Source organism: Poecilia reticulata, linkage group LG19 (genome assembly GCF_000633615.1).
Source record: "Poecilia reticulata strain Guanapo linkage group LG19, Guppy_female_1.0+MT, whole genome shotgun sequence".
NCBI classification, from domain to species: domain Eukaryota; kingdom Metazoa; phylum Chordata; class Actinopteri; order Cyprinodontiformes; family Poeciliidae; genus Poecilia; species Poecilia reticulata.
In genome coordinates, this window is record NC_024349.1 from 5,143,143 (window position 1) to 5,169,505 (window position 26,363).

Consider the following 26,363-nt stretch of genomic DNA (forward strand, 5'->3'; position numbering starts at 1 on the left):
GGCTGATTTCAAACTTTTGCACAGTTCTGTACATGCATAAAACACATTTTTTTGATATGGAGGTGTGAGATATGAACACACACCACTGTAGCTGCTGTGCAGCGGTTTGCAGCATTGGGCTGTAATAAGTGCTGTTGTTTACCAAGGTGCCGGTCTGTGGGGTTGGGAATACCATGAATAAACACATTAGAAGGGGAAAAAAGAAGTAAAGCCACACAACAACACAAACACGACACTCGGACGCCATCGGGGGGACAGAGACACAGTGTATAAACACGTAAGAATGAAAAAGCCCACATACACACGCGTGATATGACACAACCTGAAGAGAGAGACAACAACAACACAGAGGCACATCAGACAACAAGGTGACCCGCGTTCCCGCTTCATTTCTTTCTTTCTTCTTACAGATTAGTTAACACAGGACTGGGTTATATTCACTTGAGTAGCTGGATGTGCTTAGCGATCCTGCACTCATGACAGGATGCAGGTTAAAGAGACACTCACACCAAAACAAACACACACACAGGCACAAAACATCTGGCATCATTTGTGCTGCAAACCCCATTTTCTTTTACACCGTGGACATGGTTTATCGAAATGGTTGCAGACGACGTCACGGAACCAAACAGGAGGTTTTGGCAACCGGGACGTCGGGCTAAGGTGATGCTCAGCTGTTCTGCATCAACCTTAAGGACAAACTCTTCCAGCCACAGAGGAGTGCCGAGTCAGCTGCAACATCTTTGACACAACAGGGTGGAAATATTTGTGTATCTGTGATTTTTGATGATTTGTGTTAAAAGKGGGGGGGGCGCTACTTTCCTGGGGAGCCAGAACTGGGTTATTTGTGACTTTTTAACTGGTTTCAGTGTTACCTCTGAGCTACGGTTTGATCCAGGAGGAGGTGGAGTTTGCATTGAGGTCCTGCTGTAACAGAGACCCCTCCATCTTATACCAATCCTCAGTCAGAGGGGAGTCTGGGCTGGGAGCCAGGGCTGCTGCCTCTACAGTGGTTTGTTGCCAACAAGAAGGGAGGGARGGGAAAGTTTGGAGGGAGTGTTTTGTTGGTGCAGGTTGGTGACGGTGGCAGTGGTCAGATTGCAGTATTAAATGAATGGCGGTGGGGGGAAAAACAAGAGGAGGGACGGTGAGGTGGAAAAGGAAAAGGGAGGAAGCAGAGGGGAGGAGTTAATGGGGGGTTTRGGAGGGAAAGGGATGAAAATGGGGTAAAAATGGGGGAGGCGCCAGTCAGAAAATTAAAAAGGGCGATGTGAGAGGGAGAGAGAAACAGACAGGGAGAAACAGAAGTGACGAGAAGTAAATTAATGCATGGTCAACTGTCTGAGTCCAGAAGACAGAGAAAGACAGATCACTTTTGAGTCTGAGAGGACGTGACACGTTATGGGACGGAAAGATCCGGAGACGCCATAGAAAGATGGAGGACATGACCGGAGCCATGTTCAAAAACGTCGTCAAAATGAAAGGARAAATGTTAGAAAACAACATTATGAGACGGAATAAATCAAAWATGATACTAAGCATGAGAAAAACAAGGTGAATATGAAGAGGTGGAAACAAAGACAGCAGAGCAGAAGGGCTAATGCTTCTGCAGCCACATGAACTGGAATCTGCATCCACGTGTAATAATTCATCTAGGTCTTCTGAACACACAGCTCTCTCTACGTGGTTCCTCTGTGGGGCCGTGTTTACTGCGCCTACCGTCTTGCTGTGTGCTCGTGTTTACACGAGGAGTGCACTTTGCATATCCGTCTCCTGGTGCGACACGTACCTTTCCGCACATTCCCATCTGTGGCACGGAATTCCCTGGTGTTGAGTAGGAAGCAGGCTCGGTCCTGCTGGTAGCGTTCCCGAGTGGGGCCCCGCCCGATGGGGCTCCGCTCGTCCGGGCTCAGCACCTGGTCGATGGTGGGGCAGTCCTCGTTAGCCAGGGCGGCSGAGGCTGCGTCGCCGTTCTGCTTGGAATCTGGAAGAAAAATGCACAACCGGGGAGGTTTACTGCTGCGAACGGACAAACGGACGGCAGCGAGATCGTCACGGAGACGACAGGAAACACGAGGGGAGGGATTCCTGCTGAACCCAGGTCTAGTTTTATTTGTTTGTTTTCATTCAACATCACATAAGAAATAAAGTATGTAAAATTAAGTTAAATTTTTACATTAAATCAAAGAAAACATGAATAAATGGCAAAAATATAATTTTACCAAGTATTTTTGTCCAGTTTCTAGAGCAAACATCTTAGTAAACTCGAAATAAGACAAAACTAACTTACAAGGAACTTTTCACCAAGATATAGGACCTGGTTCGAAGTAAATGACTATTTTATATTCATGAAAAGTTGAAATTATCTGCCAGTGGAGCCAGAATATCGATGCAACATAAACGGCTATCGTGGAAGTTTCTTATTTTAAAAAAAGGAAACTCTCTAAAAGCTTATATCTCATTATTCTGGCTATTCAAACAATTTAGGGATACAGTAAAAGTTAAATCTGATTTATTGTCAGTGAGAGAAAAAAAAGTATTTTTATATAAGATATGTAGATATCTTGTATGTCTCTACAACTTAATTAAATATTATCAACTAGCAGCTACTTTAAGCGATTCAGGAATCATTTTATTTAACTTTCCCAAACCACAATTAAAGCTTAAACACACGTGGAACTGGCCTGGTACGATTAAAGGCGTTCAGTAAGCGAACTCTGTGTTGCTGTGACAATAATTTGACAAAATGAAAAGGCAGCACAGAGTCAGAAACCTGGAGCCAAGCTGACTTCTTCAGAATCGGTTCCTGCATTATCACCATGATATCACTTAGAAATGGTCTCAAAACAACAATATTATCATTTATCGCAATAAATGATACATTTCTGGGACAGAAACATCTGGAGATTGCACGTTCTCCCTCTGGGGTTTTACATATTTAAAACCAGGACCGTTAACTGACCGTTTCTTTAACTTGCACATAGGAATAAGTGAGTGTGAGTCTGGCTGTTTGCTCTTAGTTGGCCGGCGACTTGTCCCAAGATGAGCAAACCCAAACGGCCGTAGATAAACGTGGGGACGCGGCTCCTCCGTCATTTTTAAGCCCAGTTGACGCTGCATTACTGTCACATTTTGAAAGACGAAACACTGATTAGAGGAAGTACTAAACCCCGGTAAAAGTTTCCGACTCCCCCCTTGAAGCAACAATAAAATCGACTGGCTCTACTTCCAGTCTTGACTCCAGGCGATGCTGGCGAGACGCGCTCACTCCTGACTGCTAAGTGATGCGATAAAGGTGCATTACGGTAGCTAGATGCTAAAGCAGCTTTACTGCTAATGGCAGAAAAAAAAAAAATCCTGTGAAGTCAGCCAAAATCGAGACGCATTAGTCTGTTTTAATAGATAATTGAGTTCATTGTCTTCCCGTAGTGAATGTTCATCACTGGCAGATGGAAGAGCCTTAAGGCCACTGCGATCCGAAAGCAGATCATAAATTACACAACAGTTCTGATGGGCCAGTGATTTCTCCAGGGTGGTGCGAGAATCAACCACGCATCACCGCTTGATATCACTCCCACTCCGTTCTCTGGAGGCTCTGGCACTTTGAAATCAAGAGTACACAGGATCTCTGAAGTCTGAAACAGCAGAGACTTTTTCTGTTTACAACTGCAGGAAAGATATTTGTCCCCTTACAGCACAGGTGTCAAACTCGAGGCCCGTGGGACAAATCCGGTCCGCCACAGCTTTTTATGTGGCCCTCTAGATTTGAGAGTAGACACTAAGTGTGTTTAAATGTCATGTTATCAAACAAATTAATGCCGTTTTTATCCGTTTACTGCCAAATTATATCAATCAGTCCCTCCAGTTTCTTGAGAATTATCGTGCAAATTCACGCAAAAATCAACAAAATGCGCCAAAAAATGGGAGTTTATTGCAGATTTTTCTCAAAAATTGTCAAAAGCTTTCTTTCTTGTACTAAACAGCTGCCTCAGCTTTAATTGATGTCAGATTAGAGTCCATGATCTATACAGCGAGGAATAAAAAGTCACATTTACCGTCATAAATAAGCTCAAATATCGCAAATATTTCCAAACACTTTGATTTTTATAGCAAAAAGAATCAGAAAATCCTGGAGGGACTGAAAAGATGTTCAATAATGTTATTTAATTTGAATAATTCATTGATATTTTAACAGTTTGAACAGGTTTTATAAGTACGTTCTGGCTCAGTCGGCCCTTTAAGAGCATTCAAGATCTGGATTTGGCCCAAAATGAAAATGAGTTTGACACCCCTGCGAGTTTCAAATCTCCATCTGGATATTTGTGCTTGTTTTAATTGTACACAGTTCTTTAAATGTCCTGTCACAATAACAAACTTTGCAGGATGATAAATTGTTACAGAATTTATTGCGATTAACTATAATATTGTTGTTTTGAGACCATTTTCGAGTTATAATGACAAGAACACATTCTCAAAGACCAATAAACTTTAAATTATAATGAACATTTAACACTGGAACTGGAAGACATTTAAAATATCCAAAACAACAGAAACAACAAATAAAATGAATTATGAAGTCTTTGTAAGCAAAATTATCTTTCAAAGAAAGGGATAGTCGAGAWCGAAGCACCAGACTGACGACTTTTATCGTTCAGTTTTTGGTAAAACAATAAATCAAGCAAATGAAAATCTTTTMATTTATCATGYGATTAATTGATTTATTKTTTATTGTGACAGGCCTACCTGTGTGTAAATAGATTTACCCATTTATTCATAACAACTGGAACTTTCAGGATCTAGCAGTTATTTTCGCCCCTCAGATTAATTTCACTTCCTGGGAGTCAAATTRCCGTAATAACCCGATATTGGCTGGAAAGCGCAACGTCTCCCCTTTTCAGAAACCGTTGGACGTTTTCACGCATAGTGTGAGTTACGGTTCTGCACATCGTGATACGTTTGGTCTAGAAGGGTTAATGTGATAAAACAACTGAGTCTGTCTGTAAGGGGGAAATGACTATTTTACCAAGACAGTATCTGATCAAAAATGATGAAAACTTCTTACCTCTGTTGATCTCTATGATTTCCTCCTGCGCAAGAGGACAGTCACCCCCTATTCCTCCGGACCCCATCACTCCACCTAAGACATTTCCCAGGATCCTTTGTGGTGATGCGGTGGCCATTGCCAGGGCGTCTGGCTTGCAGTAGTTGGGCGAGCCCGGCTGAGGCGCTCGAGGGATATGTTTGTTCTTCTTTTTGGGCAGCTTTTGCTTGGCCATAGCCAGAGAGTAGTACATGCCGAAGTTGTTGACAATGACAGGTACAGGCATAGCAATGGTCAGCACACCAGCCAAGGCACAGAGCGCTCCCACCAGCATTCCCGACCACGTCTCCGGGTACATATCACCGTAGCCCAGGGTGGTCATCGTCACCACGGCCCACCAAAACCCAATGGGGATGTTCTTGAAGTTGGTGTGGGCGCTGGCAGTCGGGTCGTCTGGGTCTGCCCCAATTCGCTCGGCGTAGTAGATCATGGTGGCGAAGATGAGGACGCCGAGGGCCAGGAAGATGATGAGCAGGAGGAATTCATTGGTGCTGGCGCGAAGGGTGTGGCCGAGGACGCGCAGACCCACAAAGTGGCGAGTGAGCTTGAAGATTCGGAGGATACGGACGAATCGGACAACACGGAGGAACCCCAGGACATCCTTGGCAGCTTTGGAGGACAGGCCGCTCAAGCCCACCTCCAGGTAGAAGGGCAGGATGGCGACAAAGTCGATGATGTTGAGGGCACTTTTGAAGAATTCCAACTTGTCTGGACAGAAGATGACCCGCAGCAAGACCTCAATTGTAAACCAAATGACGCAGACGCCTTCGACGTACGTCAACCAGCTGTCGGTCACCACTTCGTACACTATCTCCTCGTGGGTCGTGTTGCCGTCTGTGACGTTCTCTGTCCTGTTTAGGATGGTGTTGAAGGCCTCGTGCGTCTCCATGCAGAAAGTGGAAATGGAGATGAGGATGAAGAAGAGGGAAATGAATGCCACATACTGGAAGGACGGGAGGTTTTGGGAAACACGTTGGGAAAGACGACAAGGGGAAGAAGGAGAAAGAGTGGGACAGTTAGACTGAGGAAAACATGAATAAAAACAGCAATTCAGACAGAACATGAGCCCCAAAATGTTTTTCTTTACAGAAAATTTTCCTACAAATGTTTTGTCTTATTAAACTTCACTCTCAAAAAAATTATGATGATTTTTAATAGTCTTATTCTCATTATTTTGAGTTCATTCTCGTAATTTTATGACTTTATTGTTGTGCAAGTTTATTTGTGTATTTAGTTTATTCCCGTAATGTCATAAATTTATTATAATTTTATGGTTTTACTTTTTTTATTTTATTATACCCAGTCATAATTTTTTGATACACTGACAAGACATTTCATAAACAGGTACGTTTGTAAAGCTCCTGTCGCACACTGAGCATCTTTAGTCATTTTAATTTGTTGTACACAGTAAAAATGCTGGTGTTGAATTAACACCCAAAAGTGTTTATATGTCTCCAAGTCAGCTGGTGTTAAATTCAACAATACAGAGAGTCACATTAACATTACAACGGTGCTGGTGTTAAAATATATTAAAAGTAACACCAGTGTAGTGTTGATCACAAAACATAATGTGGTGTTAAAAAGTAAATAATTGACCCACAAGGTGTCAATATCAATCAAATCCAGTGGAAAATATTCAAAACAATACACAGAAATGGAAAGTTTAACTTCTTAAACCCATTTCAGTATTATAGACTAATGTTAATTTAACAAAAAAATGGGTGTTGATCTTTTAACACTTTCAAAAGTGTTACTTTAACACCAGCTGACTTGGACACATATAGACACTTTTGGGTGTTAATTCAACACCTGCATTTTTACTGTGTACATATCCGTATTTATTTTGTTTGATACAAAAATAACAAAATGAAGAATGTTTCTGAGAACCAGTCCAACAACTGAACCACAACATACCAGCATTTAAAATCCTAAAACCTACAAGAATGACCTGGAAATGACACCTTTAGTTCGATCTTTAATTAAAAATCTAAATAATAAATAAACTTGTGACATTTAGCTGTCTTTTACATTTTACTTTTATTTTTAAAGAAGTCATTATATCATGTTTGAATAGTTACTGTGAAGCTGTTATTTTTATTATTTTGCTCATAGTCATTAAGAAAGTGAACGTCACTCCGGTCCAACTCTAATCAACATTTTTTGGAAAATATTGCATTCAAGATAAAAAAATAAAATAAAATCCCAACTAAAAAAAAACAAACAATTGTTTTCCTAACTGCGACCTTCCGAGTTTTTGCACGTGTTCAGGCTTTTTTCGAACTGCGGTTGATTCCCTCCAGCCCCGAGTATTTATAGACGCTGTATACTTTGTGCCTTTTCAGATAAATAATAAAATAATACAAGCTTGGCCCGAGGAGCAGAACAGAGAGGTAATTCATACTTGAGTGGAGCCCAGATATATATGGGAAGCCTAAGTGTGTTTTTTGCGTGTGTTGCATGTATTTTCAACATTATGCACTTATGTAATATGAAGAGGAAAAGACTTACAAGAAGAGACCTTATATCGAACAAATGGAGCCACTTTCACTTATTTTCCCTCAAAGACTCACTTTGTTTTCTCGAGTTTCTGTGAATTGGAAATTGGATGAAGGCCTACACATATTTCCCCTTGTGCCTTTATGACACAGACAGACAAAGCAGAAGATTTAAAATACTAAGCCTCAGCTTTTACTGAGGAGATTAGCTGAGAAACACAGTTAAAACCGGATATTTATATAAACTGGATAAAATGACGCATAACCTTCTGTCCTTAAATAAAACTCAACTTTTAACTCAGTTATATTTAAATGTATATTTTAGTGTATATAGTTTTTAATTATATTTATATATTTTTGAATATAAGTATTTTTAAATATTTATATTGTTTAGACATAAATATTAAAAAAAATTAGATTCCTTGTAGATGTTTTAAAATATTCATATTTTTCAATATAAATACTTTAAAATAGAAATTGTTTTAAAATAAAGACATTTAAAAATATGTATATTTTTTAAAAATAGAAATATTTGTTAAATATATTTTGAAAAATACCTATATTTGTTAAATATAAATATTTTATAAATATTTTAAAATATTTATATTTGTTAAATGCCAGAATAATGAGGAAAACATTCCTTTAGGGAATTTTTATTAGTTTATTCAAATGTCTAATTTAAAAGGCTGATTGCATTAATATAATTTAAAAAATATCTAAATATTACTGTTTTGCATGAATGTGTATCAGCAGCAGAAGTCGCTTGCTGAGGCTGAAGAGCGAAAAGCGTCATCTACAGTAAACTAACATCAGCTAAAACAAATGAAACGCTGCGTTTCCAAAGCTTTGTTGATATGCAGTTAAATCGTCACTGGAATCACACGACTTGTTGGATGCAAAAAATGCGTTTCCATTTCAGGTCCGCGAAATATTCTAATTTCAATACGACTGTTCTGAAGGCCGTGCTGTAGTCCCTAGCCTCGCCACCAGGTGGCGCGGCCGTTTGAGGGTGATATATTTTTTCCTTTCATAAGACATTGTTCGAGAAGCTGTACAGAGCAGCAGATGTGGTGTTTGTTAGCGGTTTCGTGGGTTTGTTCAAGTGTGCGTCCATATGAGTGGTAGGTTGCAGTGTATTTATGTTCGAGATATGTTTATATAAGTAGCTTCAACATTCTCTGTTAGACTTTATTTAACATAAGCGAAGGGTGTGCTAAGCTAATTTATATGCTAGTACGGTAACACATAATATGTTTGGTCGCTTTGTTCTACYTTGTTTAATTTTACTTGCAATGCAACATGATTGTAATTTGYTGTAAATGAGTGTATATATTCATGGTAGATTGTAATTTTTATTTATTCATTTGTTGTAGAACCACACACACCAAAACCGCCGATTAAAGAACGGAACCGTCATACTGCTTCATGATTGCCTCGGGGTCATCTGGGTATCTGATCGGTACACACTCTGCGATCGTCATTCTTATCCTGAACCCTGACGTGCCAATAGCGCCGTAACAACGACCAAAAGATTCATCTCATCCAAGCGCCAAAACTTTGAAACAAAAAAATTATGCTTTTTCAAAATTGGCACGTTTCCATTAAACATGCCGATAAGGTCAGTGGAAATGCAGCTGTAGAGTAAGAGGTCATTATTTCAGATGAAACATGAAAAACCAGACTGCAGTTTGCACATAAACTCATTTTCTGAGGCTCTGATGAAACTGAAACTGGAGCGTTTGGTCATAAGAACACAACTCTGACTGAAGGAGTGGCAGCTTCATGTTTGCTGCAGGAGGGACTGGTGCACTTCACAAAGTAACACTAACTGTGAGGATCTCCTGGCTTAAGGTGTGTCATGAAACAGTGTGTGGAAAAAACACACAAACTGACTCAGTTATGCTTGACTAAAGTCATTCAGGCCAAAAGTCATTCTGTCCAAAAGTCGGTTCTACTAAATATTAAGAAAATGTAATTAAATCTCAGAGTTTGAGGAAAGTAATTTTTCATCTTTCTGGCATTTTGCAGTCAGTGTTTGTCTAAAACGTGGAGCATCAGGATGAATGAAATGTTTATTTTCTTATCTGGTTCGGTTAGATTATGCTGTGTAAAGTTCCATGAAGTAAAGCCAGGGCGCCAAATCAAGCAGTTCCGATGACACATTACATTTGTTCCATAATATTTTGTTTCGACATCCATCCATCCATCCATCCTCGTTCTCCAGCAGTTTTCTGCTTCTCTCCTTCCTTCCTCCCATTTCCACTCCATCTTTCCTCCCTACCTCTCCTCCTCTTCGATCTTTCTCACTAGTCGGTGTCTGACCTACTTTCTCCGATTGCTGCAGTGCTCTTCTCCTCTGTATCGTGAAAACACACACATAGACACGCAGAGCGAGGCTCTCAATCACCCCCCTGCCTGCTCCCGTCCTCTCCTCCCCCCACCGGCTCCGCTGTCCCAGGGAAGCGGGATAGCACCGGTGGGACCGGCTCAGCGGGCTCCTCTACCGGCTCGACACAGGAGAGTCTCAGTCGAACAAATCAGGCCAATGAGGAGATCTTTGTCTTAATCCTCCTGCTTCCATTGTTGGTTTTGCTTATGGCTGCTGCGAATGCAGCAGAAAATTTTAAACTTTTTTACATCCTTCCACATTACAGCAGTGTTTCTCGAACTCTTTCAGGCCCAGGACCGAGTATCTTAACATCCATGGTGGGCCATAAGTTTCCATACGTAGGAGAATGTAAAATGTGTATTTCTTTTATATTTCAGATACCCAAGAAGATGCGTTTGACAAAAGAGCAAAGAACTGAAATGATACTGATGGCTTGATGGGGAAGCAGTCGCGTGGCTGCACCAAAGTTTAACAGAAAACATGGAGCGAGCATCACACAGATCAACCAGGAAGTGGTCCAAGACATGCAGCGATTGCAGAGTCCCACAAAAATAAAAATGGCTGTCCAATATAAAATGTTTATTTTTCTGTGTATGGAAACTTATGGCCCACCTGTATCCTGAATTGAAAACATTAGTCTCTTAACTCATTGCCTTGTTCCGAATGTGAAAGGCAGCAGGTTATGATAAAACCAGGAACTGCTTCTACACGGGGCATTTTTAGTCATTTACAGAGTCTTTAAGTATGGAAATAATGGAAATTAAACAAGTTCTTTACCACAAGTGTTGTGTGCACTAACATTTTAGAGATATTTGTATTTTAGAAGCATGATAAAAAAAAAAATAGACTTGACTTGCGTTGGCAAAAACAAACATTTCGTTTCAGGCATGATTTTATTTTAGGTGTTAAGATGCGGTTAGTCAGCGCGGGGCGCAGCTCTGCTCATCACCAAGACGTCACTGGATCTGCTGTCTTAATGTTGCTTAATGCGCCGACCTTTCCAGATGTGTCTCTTCTCTGCCCTGTCTGTCTGTTTAGCTTATTACTTTTAGAAATTGTGGAGCACTCATTACTTTAGACCAATATTTAGAGATGGTATCAGTCTTAACTCCTTCTAGTTTATAAATTGCGGAGAACTTATTCGTATGCAGCAACACAGAACAGGAACGTTTAGTTTATAAACTTCACTCAACCCAGAGCAGGAATTAGAGCCAACTTAGAAAGAAACTCCTATCAGTTTATCTAGAGAAACTGCACATTACCGTAGATCATCACTTAAACTTTTAATATCAGAGCAAAGTAGCATCTTTGTTTTTAACTTCTTTGTACTTTAAATTGTCTCTGACTGAAAGGCGCTATATAACTAAAGTTGCTTTGACTTGCCTTCTACAAAATATTCACTGAGAATTAAAAAAGCTGCATTTTTATCCTGTTTTTAATCATAAGACATTTTCAGAGTGTAATCCACCACTGGAGACGGACACAGCGTTTACTCTGCAGGTAAAGGCAGCAGACAGAGGACATTTTAAGATCAGCTGGCCCCTTCTCTCTGTTTTGTCCCAATAAGTCCCAATGAAACACAGAAAAAGTTTGTGGTTGCAAAATGGGATAAATCTGAAGTGGAAAGAACATTTTGCAGAGGAAAATGTACATTTTATTTTTAGACATTTTCTTCTCGCTGTAGAGTAAGATCCATTGCAAAAGTATAAATAACACATCCAAGACGACGCAATGAGAAAATAGAAGTAAAACTGCTGTAATGTTGCATCTTCTATGTAGGTCACACAGGTGGGCCCACAGTGGGGTGTGGACAGGTGGATCCATGCATGAAGACCAGAGAGAGCACCAAAAAAACCCCACATGACTAAGCAGCATAATTCAAAGTACAGAAAGTATCCAGAGCGACTAAAGTTGGCAAAAGGTAGCTCGTCATTCCAGTGATCTCAACAGGAAGTGACAGTGTCTTGAAAAGAGGACAGAAAAGTATGACGGGGCTGATAGTAAGAGGAAGAGGGAGAGAGCGAGGAAAAAGAAGCAAACACATCAGGAGCCTGGAGGTTAATGGTGAACGACAGGCCTTAGCCACAAAAGCAACTTGTGTCAAGCAGAGGGACGGGGAGTCCTGGGAGTCCCGGCTGACATGTTGCTCCATGAAATCTCTTCATCGCAAACGCAGAAATTCATGTGAAAGGAAACAGTTGCATAACTTAGAATAAGCTTTTCTCATCATGTATGGCTTTCTGATTATTACAGAGCCTTTTGTACACTGTAAAACATCTGAGCTGCAGTTAGTTGTGTCTACTGTCTTCTACTCTTTAAGACAAATACATTTAGTGAGTTTTAGAGTTTGAACCTAAATGTGAGTTTGTGAAAGATAAACTTACAGCAGTAAGTTGTGTTAACCTTTTATTAAGAGTTGAATAAACTAGAGCTTTTAAGGTTAGCACTTAAAAAACTGAAAGAAGAACAAGACAGGAGTGGGAACTATTTCCCAGAATGCTTAGCAGCGTGTTTTTTTTTGTATCCTGAGATGGAAGTGTGTTACGTTGATCTGACGGTGAGAGAGAGCAAGACTTTCAGCAGATAACAGAAAAGAAATTAAAATCCTGTTGAGTTTGAAAATAAAACATGTTTCATAACAGACAAAGATATGTAAGGAATTATTTTATCTTTAAAATATTACTAAAACATTTGTGATTGTTCCTCTCTGCTTATTTTAACACCACATCTGCTACTACAAATAATTAATATCCACTCAGGGCATGAAAAAGTAGCTCTGCCCTCTTCTTGTATTGTAATTCTTAAAAAAGAATCGGAGTTTGCTCAAATTTGGCGTTATCATTTAGTCTGAAATTAGTTTTAAACAGGAAACATCTTTGTTTTAAATCTCAACATCTCAAACTAAAACACAATCAAGTTCTTTCAGAACAAATGAGGAACGAATATCCGCTGTGAAAACTTTTATTTCCACATGTAGCAAATATAGTTTTTCTTTGCACCACAATCTTTCAGATCAGACGAACCAAAAACTTGAGTTATTGTCGGAGCGAACAAGAAGTACTGATGTATTGTTTCTTCTCTTTTGGAAAAATGTAGGATTTTTGTGTTTCCAATCGACCAATCAGGTTGAAATTCTCAGATTCTGGTCAATAAAACATTTTGGTCAACAGAAATTAGTCAAATCTCTAGACGCAAATTCCAGAAAAGTTTCTGCATGTTTTGTTTTTGACATCATCTGCACTCTTCTTTGCTCCACTGTCTCACTGCTTTGGAAGATTCCCGGCAGCATAAAAGGTTTTTTACAGAAACAACATTTGTTTTTAGTTTATTACTGTCAATCGGAAACTCTGGGAAACGTCTGGACTCCATTCTCCACTTTTAGAAATCGTAGCGCCGCTTTCCAACCGCAGCCAATCTAATCACGATTGGGTAAAAAGCCACAATCAAATGTTGGCAAAGATGAAAATCATTGTTTCTGTAATTAGATCTAATAGCACTTTAATGCTGGGAGAGTGGATTACAATGTAGATCCGAACAACAGATCAGTTTATGAATCCATGCAGCAACAAATCAAGTAGAAATCTCCCACGGAATGAACATTGTTAGAATGTTCTTAAAGCGATGCATCAAATCTGCATGTTTCACACAAGTGTGTGTCTGTGGGGGTGTGTGTGTGTGTGTGTGGACACGCAGCCTATGGACACAGAAGGTGTGTGTGCTGGTCCCAGATAGCGCGCTAGCTGCAGGAGCTCTGCGCCGAGGTGACGGTGAGGAACGAGAGGATGGAGGAGACGGAGAGAAAGAAGAGAGGTGGAGGAAGACGATAAAAGGAGAAGCAGCAATCTGTCACTTCACACTTATTTATCTCCTCCGGCACTTTGCCTCTGTTCTCTCACCGCCATCCCGCGCCGCGACGTGAAGGTGTGTGCGACAGAACAGCCATGTCGGCGCTTTTGAATATTCAATGGGTGACGCTCCCGGTAACGTCCGCGTGCTCAATTTTCGACAGCGCCGTTTCTGCCACGCGCGACACCTGCATCCGGGTGACCTTCATGGTCCAACACCGAACCCCCAAATCCACCGCCGCGCTCTCAAATTAGATGTGCAAAGATCGGCGACACAGAATTGAAAGAGCAGAAGGGAGAGGAGTGGATGAAAGATGTTTTCTTTTGAGAGAGAGAGAGAGAGAGAGAGAGAGAGAGAGAGAGAGAGAGAGAGAATGATGCATTAATTGTATAGCGAGTCTGAAGGAATGGAGGGGAAGAGAGATCGTTGCAAATCTGCACAAATTAGGGTGGAAGGGAGCAGACACTGCGAGAAAGACAGGAGGAGGATGAATGTAAGTGATATAACCGAGTAGAGATTGTCTGAGCTGATATTAGCTCTACAGAGCTTCTTCTTCTTCTTCTTCGTCTTTTCCTCCTTTTTTTTTAAATTGTATTTCTTTCCATGCACGGCGCTGCGCTGCGCTGCGCTGCGCTCTTCTTTAACGGGACCCTAGTGGCGCAGTGTTTACTGCGGCACCATCCAGAAGAGCTTTATCATTACAGTATTACCACAGTCCTGCCTGGCTCTCTGTCACCATGACAACCACTGCGTTAGCCTCTGCTTTCAGGCACCAAGGACAAGACTAAGCCAAACACTGCTACAGCTGGCGAAGAGAGCACAAATGTGATCGCTTGCTGATCCTGATAATTATTATGAAATATCTTTTTTTTTTTTTTTTTTTTAAACCAGAAGTGGTCAGGTGACCTTGACAGAAGTGTGGCATATAAAAAAAAGAGGCTTGTTTGTGCTCCACATGCTCACGGGTTGATGATGGCGATGTTTGATCGGCATTAGTATGACAAGCAGCAACCGGTACGGCGGGCTGTGCACAGACTGCACTGGAGGGCGAAGCAAATGGGCGACGAGTGCTGCAGAGTCAGCAGTGATAAGCAGACACTGAAGGATGATCTGAAATCATGAAAATGAGGCGTGAAAGATGAACGTTTTAACGATGTGAGGTACAGAACAGAACCGGGGCCCTGAAGGGCGAAGGTTCGAGTCCGGACCGGGTCATTCAGACGTTATTTCTGTGTGTTGTGTGTGAATATCAGCTTGGAAAGGCGTGAAACTCATGCAAAATATCAGACTAATAAATATGAACATTACACTTCTTACTGCTGATTACGCAGATCAGGGTTTAGATCAGCATTCAGATGGTTTTCATGACAGAAAACATGAATGTTTGACTGAATCGTTTCATTTCAATCAAACGTTTCATTTACTTTCGCTGCTGCACATCCAAAATTCAGCCAAATAAACAATTTAAACGTACTGGAGGCCAACTCAGTGCTTATGTAAGACTCGGTCAACACAACAGGACAACTTGCGAACTACTACTAAGGTGTGTGACTACTACGAAGTCACACACCTTTTATATAAGCAGGTCTGATGCTATCGAGCTGGGCTTGTTATAGTCTAAACCGTTTGTGTCCAGGATGTGTGCGGTCTGCAGAGATGTTAGCTGCCTGTACAAGTCCTGGATGTAGGGAATGCCAACCCTGACGATCCTTTCTGCAGACCTAATTCTGATCTGATCTATTCTGTGGATGAAACAAGAGCAAACCAGCACATTTGAACAACTTCTTGATTCAGCTGCATGAAGGTGAAAACTTGTTTCCGTTTCAAAGCAGAAACATATGAAGTGAATCTTGTGTCCCACACCGGACTCTGTTTGGACCGTTCCGCTTTCACGTTCCGACATGGTCCTGCCATCTTTGTTTCTGTATCAACTGGCTCCGCTAAAGCATGACCAACGGCTCCCTCTGCTGGATGGAGGCCAAACTACAACACTGAAAGAATATCTAAGCCAGTGGTTCTTAACCTGGGTTCGATCGAACCCCAGGGGTTCGGTGAGTCGGTCTCAGGGGTTCGGCGGAGCCTCTGCCGCGGAGGTAAAGACACACTTGTGTAAAGACGTGATGACGCCCCGTTTTGCCATCACTTGCTGCAGAGGATCACGTTACATTGCTTAGCCAATCAGAGGATCACGTTACATTGCTGAGCCAATCAGAGCTGCGGAGGAGCCCTGTTTGAAGGAGCTCCACTCTCAGCATGGATTTGAACTTGTGTCTTTAATTACTTCAGCAAAGCTCACCGTTTTTACCAAATTCTATAGTCTAAATCTGCTCCTTAATCRCATCTTTTCGGGGTTGGTACTGCCTCTAGTGGTGTGGGGGTGGTAACACAGCTAATATTATTACATTACTAAATCAGAATACTGCAAAGTATTTTGTGTGTCGCGGTGGGTGGGAGGGGGGTTGGAATAAGAAGGATTCGGTGAATGCGCATATGCAACTGGGGGGTCCGGTACCTCAAAAAAGGTTAAGATCCACTGATCTAAGCAGATGCAGAGCGATTGGAGCTCATTTTGAGCTAATAAACCTTCAGTTGATTAATTACCTCCCAATGTGAGGTTAAGTGATAAATAAAAATTCAGCTACTGCAGCAGTTTGTGGTTTTGTCGAATGAAGAGGTACTGCAGCAGAAACCTCTGCCGGTGTCATTGGATCACATCGGCCCAAACACAGTGAAGCACCTCGGATCATTTTGAAGGAAGCATCCAGAGCCAAATGGCCGAGCACAATATACTGAATCCTAGAGGCCCTTTCCTCCTCTGAGCCATCATCTGTTGCAGATGAAGTGCTGCTTTTTCCCAGATAATGCCATCAACACGTGTTGGGGGGAGGGGTGTCTGAACCAGGACGGCTTCAGCCCTCCATCAGGGGTTACCCAGAATCTGAGCCGCGGGAGAGATGCAGGTTTGTCAGGCACCTTGGAGATGAATGAGGAGGAATGCTGGGAGCTTAAGTAAGGTTGTGAGATATAATTAGCTCCTGCACTGGGTAATCCTGGCATATATTTTATTTTCAGAGTGCTATACTTGCAACTCTTACTCTCTGAGGTCAGCACTCCTGGAAGATATCCTGGTAAAATTTCAATCACTGGAGGAGCTTCTGTTTTAGAGATTCCCCCGAATGAGTCAACGCTTTGACATGATACAGCTGAATAAATGTGCTTTTAAAGCGCGCTCCCTCACACACACACACACACGAGCAAACACACACACCGACTCAAGTCGACACGTCACGGTGTGGTATGTGCGCCGCAGCGCTCAGGTCCTTTCTTTTTTATTTCCACTGCAGTCCTGTCAAAACAGCTCTGAAGACAAACAAAGACCGCCTGCAGGTGACTGAACTGTACACATGTCCCTTCCTTCCTGTCAGAACATTGCTCCGTCCCGATCGCTGCAGCTTATATGTGCAAGTCCCTTGTTTTCTTTTCTCTGCAGTCATCATCCCTTTCTCCATCTGTCCTCTCTTGTCCTGCTTGTTCCGTCCGAGACGGTCGCTTCTACTCCATTAGCTGTGATGACCGATTGCTTTCTGCGCCTCCTCCCTTCCCAAACCCCTTTTGTCTTTGTCCCTGTGTGCTTAAGTGACTGTCCACAATCTATTCTGAAAAGTCGAGCAACGTGTAAAATTTGAGTGAAGCCATCAGATATTCCTCTAAATCAGCGTTTTGTATGAAACCGTGGTGTTTGCACACCTCCACTTGGACGGGGACAGGAGGGACGATCAGGAAGCAGATGGTCACACAGGACTCATCGCTGCAGCAACACCATCCAATGTCATTTGCCAAGAGAATGAGCAAGCACCGAGTCTGACTGTTTAAGTGCTACATCATGACGCGAGGCCTGCCAGGCATGTCCAGGCATTAGAAACAGGCAGGTAAACACAAGGCCTCAGGCTGCAGCACATACATGATCCGTCCCACTGCTGCTTCAGACCCGAGCTCTGCCGTCTTCTACGCTTTAAGTTAAATAAAATTTAGATTTTAACCTGAATGTCTGAGTTTCTGAAAGATAGTAAGTTGTGTTAATTGTTTATTAAGAGTTGAATAAACTAGAGTTTTTAGGTTTGCACTTAAAAAACTGAAAGAAGAAAAAGTCAGGTGTGGGAAGTATTTCCCAGAATGCTTAGCGGCGTGTTTTTGTCTCCTGAGATGGAAGTGCGTTACGTTGATCTGACTCTTGTCCTGATCACACTAAATGTTTCTGAGCTGAATTCATTCAGATGTTTCATAAAATTCATCATCAGATCAGAAATTTGGTTCATGCAACTCGAAACAAGAATTTTTATTGTTCTAACATAAAATAAATAGTTATTTTAACTTGATATTGTGAGTAAAATAACAGAGAAATGTGGCTCTTTAACTGGGTGAGGGCATTTAATTTTATTGCATATTGTGATTTAATTTTGTTTAAATTGCAGCATTAAGTTAAAACTCACAATTCAAGATTAATGATCTTAAAAAACAATGTTTAGACGACTTGTGACTTGTTAAATCAACGTCATGAACTTTAATTTCTGATTAAAACCAATCTAATGTTCTTGTTGACTTAAATTGCATTGTCCAGGCAGCAGGTGGACTTTCAATTTCACGTTAAACCACCTTCTAGTGTTTTACAGTGTAAAAAATAGCATAAATATTTGAATAATTCAGATTTTCCTCCTCTGGTTCTGTGATGACATTTTAAGTCTGTTTCACCAAACCCAAAACAATCTAAAGTAGAAACCATCACAACCAACAGAGTTTTGGTTGTGATGGTTTACGGCCCAGTTAGCGGCTCGTTGCGTTTCATGACGCTGACGTCCGTCTGTACGGAGACATGAGGAGGAATGTCAGAAGAAGTGATTTATCGGCGTCGTGTAGGTGTGAAAGCTCAGCCAAATGCTTTATGGCCAGATACACTTAGCTGTGTTTGGGCCGGTGAGGGAGGCTAAGCTAACGGGGAACGAGTTACGCTTCAAAGGGTCAGAGAGAAGAGGACATTTAGAAATAAAAGAGGATGAAAGTCTATTCAGAAATCCTTATCAGACTGCAGCAGCCGCTTGGTAAGAGGTAACTTTCTAACTTGACTTTGTGATAAGAATTAAAACTAAATGTTTCAATCATCAAACGCTGATTATAGATACATGTGCCAATGCGTGTGCCAGTTTTTCTGATTATAGCTCACAAACCCCTGCTCCCTGGCGTCATTCGACAAGACTTGCCCCATTTAGGAAATTCAGGCTCCCACCGCCGTAATCGGTTCTGGCACGCTGTGGGCTCCGTCTCTGCTAGGCCCCGCGTTCTGGATCGGTTTTAATTCCAGAGCATAACAGCAAAATGTCCAGGGTTTATCACAAGGTCCAACTAATTGACCGTCTGTACGGAGCTGCGGAGCGCTGACTCAGCACTTAACCGGCAGCCGCTAAATGGGCTGAAGGGAAAGAGGAACATGGCTGGACGTGAAGAGCAGAGCAGCAACATCCGCACTGCTTTTACTAAACCTCTACCTGAAATGGAGGCACAAGCAGCGTTCATCGGATGTCTGCGAGACAAACGTCCAGCAGGATTACTTATTTAGATAACCTGAAACCCAATTTAGGCATTTTTCATTTACATTTCTGTAAAACCAGCAGATTGTTTAGTGTCTGGCTTCAGTTCATGTCCTCAAGTAAGTAAAAACCAACACATGAAGATACTTTAAACTACAATGAAGTAGTGGAATCAAACCAGGATGTCAAAGGGCATAAAGACTGCTCCATTATATTCATGAGACACGGGACAAAGAGAACAGAGCTGTGTTCAGGTTGTGAACTGATTCACTACTACAAGCCAAAGAGTCGGCCATTTTGTTGTGGTGCTTGAAAACGCTCACTAAGTTTGCCATTAATAAACTAAAGGAAAGAAACGTGCAAAGCATTGGTTAAAACAAAAAATAATGCGCTGCAGCCTCAGAGTTAACCAAGTGTGCTAATGCTAGCGCTAATGTGGCTAAATACTTTCATTTTCACTCAAATTGAAAACTCAAACTTATCCAGAACGCAGATTGTCTGAGCAACTTTCTTTATGAGCAACGAGTTTATTAGCCCTGTGCGCGTGACGTCACTCCACCCAGAACTCCGCCCACTCCGCCATGACGGACCAAGACAACCAATGGGCTCCTTTAAAGCTCGTTTGACTTCTGTAACCTGATATCGCTTCTGTTTATTTGATTTCATTTTAGAAATGGTCATAGGATGCTGCGCGGTCGGCTGCATAACCAAACAAGGATACAAACCAAACTTGGTATTTTATTTCATAACTTTTAATGAGGAAAGATGCGGCAGCGATGACAGCAGCTGTTAATCATAACGACTGTCAGCCTCGGGGTCATCGTGGATTTGTAGCGAAGGGTTTTTACAAGGTAAGAAGATTAATGTTTATATACTTTATAAGTAAGTTTGATTAGAAAGATACCATTGCATTGTGGAGATGGTGCGTCTAACTATTGGTAACCATGGAGACAGTGCCGCGCCGTCATGTAGCCTAGCATGTATGGGGGGAAAAAATGGTTAGCATCTCGTCTTTTGGACGTCTTTAAGTTTTCACCGGTGTAAAGGAAAACGCTGTTTATGACGTAGTCATATAAATTATGTGCTGTGAATTCAGGCGAAGTCGTAAATTTGATAAACGCGTCAGGAGTGAGGAGGTACGGGTCGGTTTCTAAGCTAGCCGTTTCCAGCTTTTGTAAATCCCGCCGTTTATGAGCCCCAACCAGGTGAGTTACGTTCACAGACAAATTGTCTTGACTCGAACAAGTAGAAGCCATGAATAAACTGGCAAAAACAACTGAGGAAAACAATTTCAGTCGCTCTGTTCAGTACTGTCGTCCCTCACTTCCGGCGTCCATCATGGCGCCTCGAATGATTAAGTAGTGATGTAGTTGCAAAGGGTCAATAAGCTGTTCTGAAAAAAACACATCCATGGTGAAATCATGATGGTTTATCATCATGGTGCCGTTGTTTCTGGGCCAATCAGGCTTAAAAATATTCTGCAGATTGTATCAAAACATCTTGAACATTTTCAAACTCAGGTAAAGAAAATGGAGAAAATAAAGAATCAAATCAACACAAAAAGTGTTTCAAAGCCTTGATCTGCCGTCACATGTAATCCTTCGCTTATCTAAACAAATCGAACTCTGACTCTGCATTCTGTAAAACCGCGCTCCGGTTTCTCTCCCCTGAAGGCAGTTCTTGCTTATTCAACACAAAATCTGGTGTCCGTCCTTGTTATGAGACATCGAGCCTCTGTCCAGTTAAGTATGGCCAACAGAGAGTGCTCAGATTACAAAGCAGCAAACAGCGGGACAGCAACTTCCCAGGATGCCAACACAACATGAGACGGCCCGCGGAACAAAACTTTGTCAGGGAAAAATGAAACAGAACGAGGTATATTTACCAACAGCGGACACAGGAATGCCAAGTTGACAAAGCGCCACACCCCCGCTGCTCCAGGAAAACTATTTATCTTAATCAAGTCTCTGAGCATCAAGGAATACTGTGTCTGTTTTTTTGGCAAGGCAGGTTTGGCATTGGGCAAGTGCCATCTATAGACGCATGATACAAGCACCAAGTCTCATCCTCTCAGCCGTAATGGAGGAACAGATTTTCCACCGGAGAATGAAATTAAGGCCTCCTTTTCCTTTCATTGCTATTTTCAGAGTCGGCCCACAGGGACAGGAGCCGAATGGAAGTGGGAAATGGGCCCTTCGGCAGGGTCGCGTTCGAATGGAAACAATGCGGACGCACCGCTAAAAGACGAATTTCAACACTGCGCATTTAGAGGGACGCATCTCTTCTCCTGGATTAATTAAACATGTGGCAGACCTGTTCTAGATTCTGATGGTTCTGGCTGCATTTTGTCAATTTTAAACCAAAATAGTCCAGTAATGGTAGAACAGCTAAGTTAAAGTAAAAATCCATCCAAAGTTAAAAATAAATCAAGTATTTTTAACAGAAGAGCAGAGATTTTTAAATATGTAAAATGTAAAATGACTAACCCCATTCCAGAGGACAGATAATGAGGCATAAATTTCAAAACTCCAAACAGGAAGAGACTGAAGCAAACAACTGATTACATTTATTTGGGCGACAACTTTTAGGCAAAGGCCATGTAACTATTGGCATCGCTGCTGACAAGCTTTTAATCTGAAAGCTTTACATCCTGTGTTTCCCATTTTGAAGAGTGACTAACAGACAGCATAATGCCACGGATTGCTCCAAACATTCAGAGACAAAATAAGAAAATAAATGTTTACAAAAGAATATGGTCACACTTTGTGACTGACATCACATAACAACCTGCCATGAACATGAGGGAGTTTTTATGACTGCAAATATGCATTGAAACTGCTTTTRGSTGGTAAATAATTAAATTTTTATGCAAAGTTGCATTAAAACTTATAATAAAAGTGAATTAAAAGAGTAAATTTTGCTTTAAAGTGTTGTTTTCATAAGTCGTAAACATTCCTGAAGACTCCTTCATGTTCATGCTGACAGTGTTGTCAGTCTTATCACACCCCTTCAATTAAACTGTTACCAAAAAGATTATTTATGTCTTTTTTTTCCCACCAAGATTCTTGTTTTAATTAAAAACATAATTTATATTGGGGTTGTTTTTTTTTACCCATTTTTATCAGTGATGGAGGTAAAACCTATAACATTTCTGTGACTTCAGGCTTTCGTAACCAGATTTCTGGTTCTGGGAGGCGTCKTGATCCGTTTAGCGTGACTCTACCTGGAGACGACATGAGCCTGCAGCTCGCCGTTGCGTTTATGACGAAAAGCTGAATACAGTGGAAAAAGAGCGGCGAACGATCGGGCCGCCGACCTTCAGGGAGAAGGTGGGTTCTGGACGCCGCTCCACCAGAAACGAGGCACACGGTGTCCGGTTCTGGACGGGCCAAACGGGTCGCCGTCTGTGGAACATGCTGAGCTACAGATGATGCTTCGTCAGCRGATTTCTGCTGTGCCTTTCTGGACGTGACCAAAACGGAGCTGAACCTGCAGGATAAACGGGCAGCAACAGGACGGCCGGGTCCGGATCCTGTCAGCGCAAAGGTGTGAGCAAACGCTTTCATTCATTTCCTCAGATCCTTTTACTACCTATACAATTAAAACCCACATAGTAAAGGTCCCAAAATGCCAGTTCCTTACATTAAAGTACACAGCAACCAAAGAAATCCGTTTTATCTTGTTTTATTTTTATTAAAAATATAAAAAACCGAAATCCTAAAGTAGGAATTTCAGAAAAATGGATACMAAGCAAAGACGCAAGTAGGAAAAAAAAGATTAAATTTAAGTTTTTATCAGCCTGACATGGTTGAGATGAGAACTGGTTGATTTTCAGATTCGACTAAACTGAACACAGAAATCAGATTTTCTTTCAACCAGTGAACGCACCACAACACAGTTTGAAAGCTTTTTACCTCTGGAAGAGGAAAACGAAAAGTGAGTATAAAATGCAATCAGAGGAAACACAAAAGATGCATGAAGCTAATTAAAGGGAAACTACTTCCAACCTCACAGACCTTCGACTGCAAAGCACTGAACAGACCCAAAACCAGGAAATATGAACATCAAATTTCTCCTGTGTTTTATGGAAAAGTTGGATTTAAATCCAGAGMTAATCTGATGTTTGCTAAAGCTGCTAACGGAAAAGATAATTTAAAATGTGAACATCTGGTTCAGTTTGACTTTCTGCTGAAGCCGTTATGCATGTCTGTTCCTAAAACGACAAATTAATGACAGACAAATCAAAAAGAAAAATCCCAACCAGATAAAATATCAGCAGATTATTGGTCTCCAGATTATTTCTGCTGAAAAAAACGTGGTCAGATTTTGCATAAGGGGACAATTTTCATAAACATTTTTTTTAAATATATTAATTTTCCTGTGCCCTTGCATGTTTTGATATATATTTATTTTTCGATTATCCAGAGGCAGCATCATAAGCAGAGGCGATACCAGCTTATTCATGAACTAAACACACAATATTTATTGAAATTAACAGATTTTTGTAGAAAATTGTTGTCTGAATCTATGAAAACTATAAAAACCAGAGTTTCCTATAACGTTTTGTTTTTCTACTTCCTGTCGGGATGCTTCTGTATTCTCACTAAGAAGAACAGGGTGAAGCTGTAAAGCTAATTTTAATGAACGGGTTCACCGAAGGGCCTTTTGAGTAAAAGCCACCGCATGCATCTTCTTTCAAAAGCCTCGCATCAGTGAATGTTTCCCCCTGAAACACTTTCTCTAAATGCCCATCTCCTCCTGCCACAAATAGACATCCGGCCGCACAGACGTTCCTGCTCCAGGTGAAAATGGCTTCCTGTACTTGATGTTAACATCCCAGTTTACATGAATATGTTGGCAAAAGTTGAATCCCCTTTTAATACCTTTTTACAGCTTTGCAGATCAGGATCAGTGTTGCTGCCAGATTCTGATTCTCCCAAACTTGGGGAAATATTCACCCAAAAAAATGGGTAGATAGTTTGGAAAAACATTTTGTTTTTTGTGTTTTTCTTGAAAAACAGGAACAAAAATAGAAACACTAAGAAGTTAAGTAAAACAGGGCACCAAATGAACCGTAAAGGGTTAAAACGCCATCTTTAGAAACCAAACAAAATGGAGTCACATTTGGAGTCACAAATGTCGAACTTTGTCGAAAAAACACAATTTTGTAATTCCAGTGTTTCCAGTAAATAAGAAACGCGATTAAAATCCCATGAATATGTTTTTTAATGCGCTGAGTTATTAAAAAACACGCTGCGCCACCGTCCTCCTACCACTTCCTGTCGTCTTCTTCGTCTTTTCAGTAGTAACATCCTGTTGTTGATCACATGACCAGTGGTGCGAAAAAAGAAGTGTTTCCATTGCAGTTTTGCAAAACACAATAATTTCAATACAGCCGAAAAACCATTTCACAAAAACTTAGGCTTTAAATGTATGTCCATAACAGGCCTGTCACGATAAATTGTTCCAGAAGTTATTGTGATAAACGATAATATTGTTGTTTTGAGACCATTTTTAAGTAATATAATGGTAATGGCAAGATAATAACGCAATAACACATTTAAAAGATCAGTAAACTTTAAATCTAGGGAATATTTAACACTGGACCTGGAAGACATTTTAAATATCTAAAATAAATAAACAAAACAACAAATAAAATGAATTATGACGTCTTTGTAAACAAATTTGTCCTTCAAAATAAGAGCTGGTTGAGACCAAAACACCAAACTTGAGACTTTTACCATCCAGTTTTTTGGTAGAAAGAGAGAAAAAAAGAGATAAATGATACATCATGCTAATGGAAATTATTGAGTTTGTTTTAATTTATCATGAGATCAATTGATTTATTGATTATCGTGACAGGCCTATTGTAACTCCAGTTTTCCAGTTGTGTGGTCAATAGAAACACAAAGAAATTCAACAGAGAGCAAAGCAACAGAGGTTCAAAAAGACTAAATAATGTCTGTAAATGAAGGTCAAGATCTGCATGGATTCACTGTGAGGTCCAAACCAGCCAACCGGGTCTCAATGAGAACCCGACGCAGCCGAGTCGCCTCCATTAAACACCTGCTTTACTTCCTACAAGTCCAGAATGAGCCGCTCATATCGGGAGGCAAAAAGAGCAGATAGTCAATGAAACATCGATCGATTAGCAGGCGGAGGGGGAAGATTGGATGGCTCAAGCCTCCACCGATAATCGAAGATGCCAAGAGAAGAGAAGGACCCCACCCCCACCGCACCGCGCCTCTCCTCCTGTCTGTACCCCGCTCAGGCTCCTGCTTAAGTCCTTTTTCTCCCCTTCTCCATTTCCCGTTTCGTGCCCCCTCCGCTTCTTTTTCCCTCTTCCTCCAGCTCTCTCTCTCTCTCTCTCTCTCTCTCTCTCTCTCTCTCTCTCTCTCTCTCTCGTGTCTACTGCAGCAGAAACGCCAGCGCAGACACCAGCTTGTGTGTATATATGCTTCTACATGTGTGCACTACTACGGTGAATTTTGCGCGTGAGCCTCACGCCAACATGAGCGGTGAAGGTGAAATTAGGAAGGAGGGAGTGAAACGGAGAAAAGAAGCTAAACCCAAGCGTGGATCGCTCCGATCAGAACATTGATTACTGCTGCATTACATCACAGCCATGCAAACAACACCCCCCCCCCCCTCATAGAAATCATTTGCGTAAAGCCGCCCCACCAGCGCCGCCCCCATCTTTCTTTATGTTGGCTCTCAGCTCCTTCCTCCTCTCTCATCTGCCTTTGGTGCATTTCCACGTCGGGATTTCATTTTTTTTCTGTCTGAATCACCTTGGGTTTTTTTCCCTTTACATTCAGTTTCCATCGTGGAGCGAATAAAGAAGGTTGCACCTCTTCACATAGCGTGACGGAGGAGCAGAGAGGACGAAGCCTGATTGGGGTCACTTTGCCGTGTGACATACATGGAAGGACGCAGAGCAGCCACGACAA

At 41.4% G+C, this 26,363-nt stretch overlaps 1 protein-coding gene and 1 long non-coding RNA gene across 7 annotated transcripts in view; one reads left to right on the forward strand and one right to left on the reverse strand.

The window, feature by feature from the left end:
* LOC103481227 (potassium voltage-gated channel subfamily C member 1-like) overlaps positions 1–26,363 on the reverse strand; it is a 71,468-nt gene that overhangs the window by 26,463 nt on the left and 18,642 nt on the right. For 2 of the 6 annotated variants that reach the window (XM_008436565.2, XM_008436568.2), the window contains exons 3-5: positions 5,063–6,044; positions 1,790–1,984; positions 302–322 (exon numbers count right to left, since the gene is read on the reverse strand). In XM_008436565.2, coding sequence (XP_008434787.1) covers positions 302–322; positions 1,790–1,984; positions 5,063–6,044 — 1,198 coding nt within the window. Of the gene's footprint in view, positions 1–7; positions 323–875; positions 1,005–1,789; positions 1,985–5,062; positions 6,045–26,363 lie in introns of those variants that run through there. The other 4 variants (XM_008436570.2, XM_017310765.1, XM_008436567.2 and 1 more) reach the window with 3 other exon arrangements.
* On the forward strand, positions 18,480–26,345 carry LOC103481226 (uncharacterized). Its single transcript, XR_536252.2, has 3 exons — positions 18,480–20,264; positions 22,577–22,959; positions 26,232–26,345. It is a non-coding gene; the product is annotated as an uncharacterized LOC103481226 (long non-coding RNA).